The following is a 12,477-nucleotide window of genomic DNA, read 5'->3' as shown; positions in this document are numbered from 1 at the left end:
ATGGCTCACAAACTGAGTAAAACTGCAAGCCCTTATATTGTATCCCTTGTTGACCGCTCAAAATACATCATCAAACTTCTAACAAAATAGGTCTAATTAGAATTTACTAAGTTAAGAATTCCTCTGTGAGGTAGTGATGTACTTCCCTAATTGTTTTTTCCGGTGGGATTTGTAGTTCGTCATTTTCTTCTTTAGTACCAAAACATCCACTCTTCAAAATTTTAGCCAATTAAATTGGTTAACATCCACACCCTTCGTGCTCACACGCTCTGCGTATGGAAACTGGGCTCGTGAGATAACAAATGGTGTGGATGTTAACCAATTTAATTACCATTATGGTGTGGATACCATTATGCTAATGAACACACCATTTTTAAGTCAGCGAAAATGGAAGAGATCACTGAAAATTGCTGAATATATCATAATAATTTATACAGAGTACACTACAACATGCCGTTTCCTTCTGCTCTTACACAAATAGAGCACCTCAATCATCAATTTTCTTTCTTTCTCAAAGATAGTAGCTTCATCTTGGTAGCATGAAATGCATTTGTGAAAATTTGTTGTATGAATCCATGCCTAGGTTTCTCTATAGAAGTAATCAACCATTCATAGTCAGACAATGCTGATTCAGATAATGGCTCCAAGAATTCGCATTTATGTAAGATGTCAGGCGGTGGAATTCCAGATATCAGGTTTGTGGTCAGCTTTGGGGCACCCTTGGGAAGGACTTCCGAAGGTACATTTTCTAAAGCAGATGGCAATGCACCAGGAAAAACCCCTTGCTTAAATGGAAGCTCTCGAGCAGGTTGTAGGCAGAAGTCTAGCCACTGATGAATTAGTGGAGATGGCCCTCTGATTCGCCCGCCAAGTTTTTCCATTGGTGGGCATTTAGTTGTAGCTGGCACAGCCTATATCGTTGATTTGTACAAAAAAGTATTATCAGAAGAATACACACAGGCAACTTATTCCGTGTCAGAGTTGCAACATAATCACACTATGGTCAAAATCTTAGCACTGACTCATTGGAATAAAAGATGACTTATAATAGAAATGAAGTCAAAAGAGCAGTATGAGGATACATAAATCTGCTTCATGCTCAAGCTAATTTATAAGTAATAGTATCACTATCCCCAAGTAATCTTCTTGTTAACCATTTGGGAGGTCTGAAAAGTATTCTTATTAAGCATTAAGTAAAGTTACACAATTAGCAAGCTTAAGAATAAATGCCATAAATCTAATAGGGAGCTTAGTTCACGATAGGCAAACCATCACATTTCATATAGATATTAAAAGTTAGGATACTGTTCTAACATAATTTTTGCAGAAACATACCCACAGATCTGCCCATAAACTGGCTCCTGATGTTGGAGCAATAACTGCAACATTAGACATTCGCTTGGCAGCAGGAAGGATGTCACTACTCCATCCTACAGCTACCCAAGCATCACCCACACTGAATGCCTTCAGATAGTTTCCACTGTCAAATAACAAGACCTACATAAAAAAATGATGCAGCATGGAAAATGTCAGTGATACTATCAAACAAGAAACACCATTCTTCAGTAACACAGCAAAAGGAAAAACGAAGCTACTCCCTTCTCCTGGAAATAATAATATTCATGCATACCACACGATGGCCAGCAAAATAGCTGTCATATTTCCTGACGTTGTGATTGTTTGTAATTGGTTTTTACCATTATTCCCTTACCAAGATTCAGCAATTGGAAGAGTACGAGAAATTGAGAATGGTCTGACTGTTAACAACAAAGGGTCTTCCGTTTATGATGGGTCAGGGGAATGTGACTATTAGTTCCAGGTGAGGGAATATGTTCCAAGATGCTTAAAAGCAGCAGATCACAAGCCAATTATAGGAGAAATCAATACAACTTCGTTTGAAAGAAGGATAGGTGAAACACAATCTTAAGGGTTGGAGTTTATAAAAAAAAGGCCTCAAGATACCTTTAACATACTGTACCAATATCCTAATGCCTATAATCAGTATTCCACCTAGGATAAAGTTGGTGTAAATCCAGAAATGTAAGCAGCATTGTACCCTTGTTTTAAAATTGTAAGGATGTCCTTTCAGTATTCCCCATGAATGCAAAGATGCTGATTTTGTTACACCCTTGACTTTAAAGCCAAACTAAAAGGCCAAATACTTCACAGCAAATAAGAAGTAAAGGACAAATTAACAATAATATAAAACTTGGTCCATATTTCATCTGCAACCTTACCCGTTGAATAGTTACCAGTAAAGGATCTTGAATGGGTTTAGATTGAAAATCTGCAACCTTACCCGTGAAATTGCAAAGAGTATTTATCTATTGACAGCAGCTCCTAATTCCCCCAAAAATTCCAATTTCATCCAACATGATCTCTTAATAGTAAACTGCCCTAGTCTAAAGAAAACAATGTTTAAAATTTTAAACAAGGGTGAATTACTAAACAAATTGGACAATATTTTATTTAATATTTCTTTAGTACAGAACTCATGATGCCCAAGAATGCCATCTTTATCTAATTATCCATTTGTATCTTTTTCCACACGTAATACATAGACTATATATTGGCTCTCCAGTAACAAGAATAGGTACATCATTCATTCAGCATTACCCACCGATCCAAGCATTCACTTTCTTTTAATACCTGTTTTGCAAGTAGAGCAAGATTCTGCTGTACAGCACTTGTCCCACCAGGAATCTCTTTCCTGATGTCACTAGTATTGTAAGATGCTCCCATATACTTCAACACAGCTCCTATAACCTCTCTAGGTGAATCCACCATAGATATCTTTCCGGCAAGCTCGGGACGCCATAAATCTTTCCAATCCTGCAACAGTACTCATTGTAAAATAGCTATAGCACTGAAAGCTGAGAGTACTAGCAAAAAAAAGGGGAGGTGGGCAAAGAGGAGAATTGAGAACTTTCAGTTTGAAATGCTCCAAGTGACAAATAGCAAGTATCGACGGACAGTAGTGAGAACATATGCATGAGAGAGTGGCAGAGCATGCTTATGACATGTTTTGCATGCTTATTTTCTTGTACTTAGAGAATGTTAAAGTTCAAGGTGGAACCTGAATTATTATGCTACAAGCATGCCATTTTAATGCTGATAGTCAATATTGTCCCGCTATCATATATAATTAGTGTTCCTGGAATTTTAGTAATAAAAAAGCGTGTTACGACTCATTAGTAGGTAAATTGTTTCCTAATCAATGTCTTGGCTTAAAATCAACACAGCTTACAGACTTCAACTACTACAGAAATCCATGATAGAAAGATGCAGATGTAGTATTATCCACGCTTTTTTAGGAATTTTGGGGATTCCCGGACTTGATGTCGAAAAGTCTTGATATACTATAGGATACATCTAGGGGGTAATAAAACGATGTTTGGATCCATACATGACCATTAAGATACATCTCGGTATCTTATAATGTTGTTTAGAAACATATATTACCATAATATGTTGTCATAAATGTGTGTGGTAGGCTTGAGTTTTTGAAATCGGTACAATTTGTGAACGGGTAAATTTATCGTTTAAAGACATATTGGAAGGTTGTACGCATCCAAATGGACTCCTAGTGGGGCATTAGAAACCATGGTACACTTCTCGGCAATTTTTATTTTTGAGAGAAAAAATTCAAAATTTCCAAAATTGAAGGCTATTATCCACGCTTTTTGAGAAATTTTAGAAATTTCGAGACCTGTATCGAAAAGTGTTAAGATACTAAGGGATACATCTCGTGGGTCTTTTAATGTTGTTTGGATCCACATATGACCATTAAATAATGTCAGAAAAGTCTTGTGTAGGCTTGAGTTTATGAAATCGGTTTAAGTTGTGAACGGGTAAATTGACCGTTTAAAAATTTATTGGATGGTAGTATCCACCCAAATGGACTCTTTGAGGGTATTGATAACCGAGGTAAGTATCTCGTCAAATTTTATTTTCGGGTCAAAAAAGTCAAAAATTGAAGGCTATTATCCAAGCTTTTTGAGTAATTTCGGAGGTTTCGGACCTGTTGTGGAAAAGTCATGATATGTTATGGGATACATCTCGATATCATATAATGCTATATGGAACCATATATGACCATAATATGTTGTCATAAATGTGTGTGGTAGGCTTGAGTTTTTTAAATCGGAGCAATTTGTGAACGGGTAAATTTACCGTTTAAAGGCTTGGAAGGTTGTACCCAACCAAATGGACTCCCAGAGGGTATTAAGAACCATGGTAAACTTCTTGGCAATTTTTACTTTCGGGCGAAAAAAGTCAAAATTTCAAAAATTGAAAGCTTTATCTATGCTTTTTGAGGAATTTTGGGGATTTCCGAACCTGATGTCGAAAAGTATTGAGAAACTAAGGGATACATCTCGGGGGTCTTATAATGTTGTTCGGATCCATATATGACCATTAAATAATGTCATAAAAGTCTTGTGTAGGCTTGATTTTATAAAATCGGTTTAAGTTGTAAAAGGGTAAATTGACCGTTTAAATGCTTATTGGACGGTAGTATCCACCTGAAATGGACTCTTTGATAGTATTAATAACCGTGGTAAGCATCTCGTCAAATTTTATTTTCGGGTCAAAAAAGTCAAAATTTTCAAAAATTGAAGGCTATTATCCACGCTTTTTGAGTAATTTCGGGGGTTTCGAGATCTGTTGTGGAAAAGTCATGATATGTTATGGGATACATATCGGTATCATATAATGTTGTTTAGAACCATATATGACCATAATATATTGTCATAAATGCGTGTGGTAGGCTTGAAATTTTGAAATCGGTGCAGTTTGTGAATGGGTAAATTTATCGTTTAAAGGCATATTGGATGGTTGTACCCATCCAAATGGACTCCTAAAGGGTATTAGGAACCATGGTAAATGTCTCGGCAATTTTTATTTTCGGGCGAAAAAATTCAAAATTTCCAAAATTGAAGGCTATTATCCACGCTTTTTGAGGAATTTTGAAAATTTCGGGACCTGTATCAAAAAGTGTTGAGATACTAAGGGATACATCTTGGGGGTCTTTTGATGTTGTTTGGATCCATATATGACCATTAAATAATGTCATCAAAGTCTTGTTTAGACTTGACTTTATGAAATTAGTTTAAGTTGTAAACGGGTAAATTGACCGTTTAAATGCTTATATGATGGTAGCATCCACCCAAATGGATTCTTTGAGGGTATTAATAACCGTGGTAAGCTTCTCGTGAAATTTTATTTTCGGGTCAAAAAAGTCAAAAAATTTCAAAAATTGAAAGCTATTATTCACGCTTTTTGAGTAATTTTGGGAGTTTCGGGACCTGGTGTGGAAAAGCCATGATATGTTATGGGATACATCTCGATAACATATAATGCTGTTTGGAGGCATATATGACCATAATATATTGTCATAAATGTGTGTGGTAGGCTTGAGTTTTTGAAATCAGTGCAATTTGTGAACGGGTAAATTTACCGTTTAAAGGCATATTGGAAGAATGTACCCATCCAAATGGACTCCTAGAGGGTATTATGAACCATGGTAAACTTCTCGGCAATTTTTATTTTCGGGCGAAAAAAGTCAAAATTTTCAATAATCGAAGGCTATTATCTATACTTTTTTAAGGAATTTTGGGGATTTACGCGCCTGATGTCAAAAAGTCTTGAGATACTAAGAGATACATATTGGAGGTCTTATAATGTTGTTTGGATCCATATATGACCATTAAATAATGTCATCAAAGTCTTGTTTAGACTTGACTTTATGAAATTAGTTTAAGTTGTAAACGGGTAAATTGACCGTTTAAATGCTTATATGATGGTAGCATCCACCCAAATGGATTCTTTGAGGGTATTAATAACCGTGGTAAGCATCTCATGAAATTTTATTTTCGGGTCAAAAAAGTCAAAAATTTCAAAAATTAAAGGCTATTATTCACGCTTTTTGAGTAATTTTGGGAGTTTCGCGACCTGGTGTGGAAAAGCCATGATATGTTATGGGATACATCTCGATAACATATAATGCTGTTTGGAACCATATAAGACCATAATATGTTGTCATAAATGTGTGTGGTAGGCTTGAGTTTTTGAAATCGGTGCAATTTGTAAACGGTATCGTTTAAAGACATATTGGAAGGTTTTACCCATCCAAATGGACTCCTAGAGCGTATTAGGAACCATAGTAAACTTTTCGATAATTTTTATTTTCGGGCGAAAAAGTCAAAATTTCAAAAATTGAAGGCTATTATCTATGCTTTTTGAGAAATTTTGGGGATTTCCGGACCTGATGTCGAAAAGTATTGAGATACTAAGGGATACATCTCGAGGGTCTTTTAATGTTGTTAGGATCCATATATGACCATTAAATAATGTCATAAAAGTGTTGTGTAGGATTGAGTTTATGAAATCAGTTTAAGTTGTGAACGGGTAAATTGACTGTTTAAATGCTTATTGGATGGTAGTATCCACCCAAATGGACTCTTTAAGGGTATCAATAACCGTGGTAAGCATCTCGTCAAATTTTATTTTCGGGTCAAAAAAGTCAAAATTTTCAAAAATTGAAGGCTATCATCCACGCTTTTTGAGAAATTTTGGGGGTTTCGGGTCGTGCGGTGGAAAAGTCAGGATATGTTATGGGATATATCTCGGTATCATATAATGCTGTTTGGAACCATATAAGACCATAATATGGTGTCATAAATGTGTGTGGTAGGTTTGAGTTTTTGAAATCGGTGCAATTTTTGAACGGGTAAATTTATCGTTTTAAGGCATATTGGATGGTTGTACCCATCCAAATGGATTCTTAGAGGGTATTAGGAACCATGGTAAACTTCTCGGCAACTTTTATTTTAGGCGAAAAAAGTCAAACTTTCCAAAATTAAAGGCTATTATCCACGCTTTTTGAGGAATTTTGGAAATTTCGGGACCTTTATCGAAAAGTGTTGAGATATACAAGGGGATACATCTTCGGGGTCTTATAATGTTGTTTGGATCCATATATGACCATCAAACAATGTCATAAAAGTCTTGTTTAGGCTTGAGTTTATGAAATCGGTTTAAGTTGTGAACGGGTAAATTGACTGTTTAAATGCTTATTGGATGGTAGTATCCACCCAAATAGACTCTTAGAGGGTATTAATAACCGTGGTAAGCATTTCGTCGAATTTATTTTCGGGTAAAAAAAAGTCAAAAATTTCAAAAATTGAAGGCTATTATCCACGCTTTTTTAGTAATTTTGGGGGTTTCGGGACCCGTTGTGGAAAAGTAATGATATGTTATGGGATACATCTCGATATCATATAATGCTGTGTGGAACCATATATGACCATAATATGTTGTCATAAATGTGTATGGTAGGCTTGAGTCTTTGAATTCGGTGCAATTTGTGAATGGGTAAATTTACCGTTTAAAGGCATATTGAAAGGTTGTACCCATCCAAATGGATTCCTAGAGGGTAATAGGAACCATGGTAAACTTCTCGACAATTTTTATTTTCGGGCAAAAAAGTCAAAATTTCCAAAATTGAAGGCTATTATCCACGCTTTTTGAGGAATTTTGGAAATTTCGGGACCTGTATCGAAAAGTGTTGAGATACTAAGGGATACATATTGGGGGTCTTATAATGTTATTTGGATCCATATATAACCATCAAATAATGTCATAAAAGTCTTGTGTAGGCTTGAGTTTATGAAATCGGTTTATGTTGTGAACGGGTAAATTGACCGTTTAAATACTTATTGGATGGTAGTAACCACCCAAATGGACTCTTTGAGGGAATTAATAACCGTGGTAAGCATGTCGTCAAATTTTATTTTCGGGTCAAAAAAGTCAAAAATTGAAGGCTATTATCCACGCTTTTTGAGTAATGACTTGGTGTGAAAAAGTCATGATATGTTATGGGATACATCTCGGTATCATATAATGCTATTTGGAACCATGTATTACCATAATATGTTGTCATAAATGTGTGTGGTAGGCTTGACTTTTTGAAATCGGTGCAATTTGTGAAAGGGTAAATTTACCTTTTAAAGGCATATTGAAAGGTTGTACCCATCCAAATGGACTCCTAGAGGGTATTAGGAACCATGGTAAATTTCTTGGCAATTTTTATTTTCGGGCGAAAAAAGTCAAAATTTCCAAAATTGAAGGCTATTATCTATGATTTTTGAGGAATTTTGGGGATTTTCGGACCTGATGTCGAAAAGTCTTGAGATACTAAGGGATACATCTCGGGGGTCTTATAATGTCGCTTGGATCCATATATGACCATTAATTGTTGTCATAAAAGTCTTGTATAGGCTTAAGTTTATGAAGTTGGTGCAAGTTGTGAACGGCTAACTTGACCGGTTAAATGTTTATTGGATGGTAGTACCCATTCAAATGGACTCTTGGAGGGTATTAGGAACCATGGTAAGCATCTCGTCAAATTTATTTTCGAGTCAAATAAGTCAAAAATGTCATAAATTGAACGCTATTATCCACACTTTTTAAGTAATTTAAGGGGTTTCAAGACCCGGTGTCAAAAAGTCATGATACATTATGGGATATATCTCGGTATCATATAATGCTGTTTGGAACCATATATGACCATTATATGTTGTCATAAATGTCTGTGGTAGGCTTGAGTTTACGAAATCAGTGCAATTTGTGAACGGACAAATTTACCGTTTAAAGGCATAATGGATGGTTGCATGCATTAAATGAACTGTTACAGAGTATTAGGTTGTATGGTATACATCTCGGCAATTTTTATTTTAGGGCGAAAAAAAAGTCAAAATTTTCAAAATTGAAGGCTATTATGATTTACCAGTATTTCTTTAAGTAAACATCACCCATCACCCTGTACACCCCACCCACCTCCTTTTCTTTTACAGGGGTGCACAGTATATTTGTTTTCAATTGTCATGATGAAAAACTGAGCAGTTAAATCTTTAAAAACCAACCTCTATTGGAGCAAGTCCAAGCTTGTCAAATTTGCTCTTCTTGTATGCTATTACCATGCTTCCCCATCTATATGGTACTGCCCATATTCTACCTTCAGGATCGATTTTCCCTTTGTTATTCCTACGCAATAAAACCTACAACTATGTAAGTGAATGTAAGCAATGACAACATGAGCAGGCCATATACTCTTATGCCTGCACAAAAATTCATCCCCTGATAAATATTAGTGATGAAATAAATAGCGGGACTTTTCAAAGCAATAATAAGCATGCAATCAGTCATCCTACTGACCAGTACAGAAGGAAGATGCAACTCATGCAATTATCTGGGCAAGATTTTTTCAACAAGATTTCTTGATTAAATAGAATTACCAATCTCAGAAAATATTAAATACATTTCCCCTCGTGAAGAGGGCTTCCTAATGTCTCCCTTTCCCTTACCTTAAAAAATAAATCACAAGTATTAATAAAAACAAAAAATCCAATCCTGTGCAACAAACATCCTGCTAATAAAATAGGAGGAGAAATTTCAGAGGAAAAATTCTTCAGATCAGCCTCAACTCACCTAAGAATCTAACATGTAAACTATCTATATTTATTTTAATTCCTTTTCTGTCCTGCAGCCCATACGGTGGCAAGATGCTATAGTCGGGGTAGTTTAGATTTTAGAATTAGTTTGAACTCTTTCCCCCAAGCATTACTGCTTTGGTGGAAGTTAATTTGCAATTAAATCCTTGCTAATTTTCCTCTCAACAACAAAGGTATCAGTCTACACATTAGTTGGATAGAAGTGATTTATCTCTCTTTACAAATATACCCTAATTTCTTAAAAAGTACTGGTATGATCATGTATAAAATAAACAGTCAAGCAGCACGATGATCTAAAAAATTAACAGTTACCAACAATTAAACAGCAATTCAGAAGAGAATATTTGGAGAAGTGTGTTAATCTCTCTATATATTTGATCTATAATTTCCTCTTTATTCGACTAATATAATACTTGTAAGAGGAACACAATAAGCCTGAAAGAAAAGCGCAAATGTTATGTCATGCTAGTTAAGAAGCCAAAAGTATCTGAAAACTGCCTAACTCAAAGTTTTAAACAATCATCAACTAGAAGAAATGTATGAAAGCAACTTGGATTCTATTTCAAGGTTTCTGGAAAAACAACATAACTAAAGAATTCCTGGTTAAAGCATGCCTCTACCTTCCACTTTGCTGAGAGACCATTAAACCAATCATGTTCCTCTGCCATTTGCATTGGTTCAATTATAGAATTGTTGATCAACAGATCAAGCCAGGAGTCACCTATAGTAATGAGATCAGCTGTGATAGCAGGTTTTGGAGAAGCATCTACTTTGCTTATGGACCTTGAAAGTTCAGAATAAACATCTTCAAGTGTACCACGGAATTGCACACTTAGCTTTAGTCTCTTTCCTTGAGACTGAATGAAATCCTACACATTTAAAATGCATGGTAACCCGTAAGCGATCTATTGTTCCAAATGGTACACAGCAGTTACCCACTGGGTGCGTGGGTTGGGGGAGAGGGGGGTGGGGGTACCAGTGCAGCCAGATTACTAAACAAACCAACAGACCTTGATCCAGGCAGGTGGTACAGAACCTTGTAGAGCAACAACTCTCAAAGGCACAGTCAAAGCATATGTTTTGGATTTCCATTTTTCAAATTCTTCACGCTGCTGATCACTGTCCACATTTTGCACACCTCTTTCTGAAACATTATCTGGATGAAAATATACAAATCCATGTCACCTATTCACACTTTTGAAATAGCCATCTAAAAACCTACAACATCTATGCAGCTGTAGTTTCCTTAAATTCATTATAAAATCTACAGCATATATCTATTTGGTACATCCTTTTTTATCTGGCTCAAAAGTAAGTAGTGCAAGATAAGACATGGAAACTATTATACTTTAAAATAATATGTAAACATGTCAAGGGGCTCAATGCTCAAGGCAGTTTCTATAAGACAACATATAATGAACACATGCATAAAGGATTATTTCTAAATAGAAATTTAACATATGCTAGTAGAGTAAGTGCAAGTTTGCAACATCAGCAATTAGAAGTTTGAGGTGTATATAATTATAATTGCATATATTACTTATTCTATTCTCTCAATGGAAAAACAAAATAAGAAAATCATCCAATTGATCTTCTATATGTTTAGGCGGCCACTAGTTACATTAATAACTATGCAAATCAAAATTCAAAGGATAACACCAAGAATTAAAAAACACCTTCAGCAATGATTTCCTCTTGAACTGGTGGGCATGTAGCAGGATCAACAGCAGCAAGGGCATTAGATGCCTTACTAGAAAATGAAAAGGTAAAGATGCCAAGAGTGACGAATATCAACGACGAGGTAGAAGCCTTAACAAATGCTCGAGGCAATTCGAACCACAGGCATTCTTTGGAAGAGGTAGAAACTGACAAACTCACATCCAATTGCCGATTTGATGAAGCATTTATCCTAGAAAAGCTAAGGCTCTTGTGAGGAAACACAAGAGTAGACCGACGGCAAGCGAATGCAGGATATAGGCAATTCAGTGGTGGCTTTACTAAGTTCATTGTTGAACCCACAGGTAATAGCTTTTCAATGCAGCCATTATTTGAGAATAAAGCCATCAAAAACTTCAATTCTCATACAGGATTTGCAATGCACACTTTAATCCAATATTCCAAATACAAGATTTCACAATAACCTCTGCAATAATATAAAACATTAATCAATTAAAGACCCAGAAAAAATACAAGTTCAAGTTCACTTCTTTTTTTTTTTTTTTTTTTTTTTCTATGAACCCAGAAATCACTATTTCGTTTAATCTTCCAACTCAATTCAATGCAATTTACAACTATCTCTTTTATTTTCGGTAACAATATACAATTCATTCTCATGATTTCACAGTTTTATGAACTACTAATTTGAAGCATAAAAATTAAAGAAGTGGAATTTAATCTAAATTCATAATTATTCCATCTTTATGGCTATAAAATTAAATACCCAAGAAAAGAAAATGAGGAAAAATCAACGTATTACCTTCAACTCTACTAAAATAAAAGAGTTAACAATGGAGCTTCCACTAGTAGTTTGTTGCTGAAATCCTTCAACTTGGGTTAAATTTTGAAGGGCAAGAGAAATTATTTCAATTGATCGAACGATTTGTTAAGATATTGGAGATGATACTGATAATACAGCACAACCCACTCACTGAATCAGTGAATCACTGATACTGAGCAAATGGTGCAAAAAGCTTCCTCGGTGGTCACATAATAAATTGATAATTGTTTTACCTTCAAAAAAAAAAAAAAAAAAAAAATACTCCCTCAGTTACATATTAGTCGCAACAATGGGTATTATTTTGTGAGAAATAAAATATTCCTAGGGAGTAAAAAAAATAGATTGATAAATAACAAGGAAGCCCCATTTTATTATAGAGATAGATAAATTATTACAAAAATCGAGTACAGAGTACTCCATAATATTTTCGTAAATAAATCAATAACTTATCATTTCCATAACATTTGA

At 35.1% G+C, this 12,477-nt stretch overlaps 1 protein-coding gene across 1 annotated transcript; it reads right to left on the bottom strand.

Annotated features, from left to right (window-relative positions):
• Nucleotides 1–389: 389 nt before the first annotated feature.
• LOC145599505 (uncharacterized) lies at nucleotides 390–12,197 on the bottom strand. Its single transcript, XM_081655872.1, has 8 exons — nucleotides 11,989–12,197; nucleotides 11,189–11,655; nucleotides 10,523–10,668; nucleotides 10,133–10,381; nucleotides 8,925–9,059; nucleotides 2,650–2,832; nucleotides 1,336–1,497; nucleotides 390–911 (listed from the first exon to the last, which is right to left on the bottom strand). Exons 2-8 carry the CDS (start codon nucleotides 11,574–11,576, stop codon nucleotides 495–497), a joined length of 1,680 nt encoding a protein of 559 aa, XP_081511998.1. The 5' UTR covers nucleotides 11,577–11,655; nucleotides 11,989–12,197; the 3' UTR covers nucleotides 390–494.
• Nucleotides 12,198–12,477: the final 280 nt, after the last annotated feature.

The sequence above is a fragment of the Chenopodium album genome, chromosome 20 (genome assembly GCF_948465745.1).
Source record: "Chenopodium album chromosome 20, dcCheAlbu1.1, whole genome shotgun sequence".
In the NCBI taxonomy this organism is placed as follows: Eukaryota; Viridiplantae; Streptophyta; class Magnoliopsida; order Caryophyllales; family Amaranthaceae; genus Chenopodium; species Chenopodium album.
This window is presented reverse-complemented; position numbering and strand designations above follow the sequence as displayed.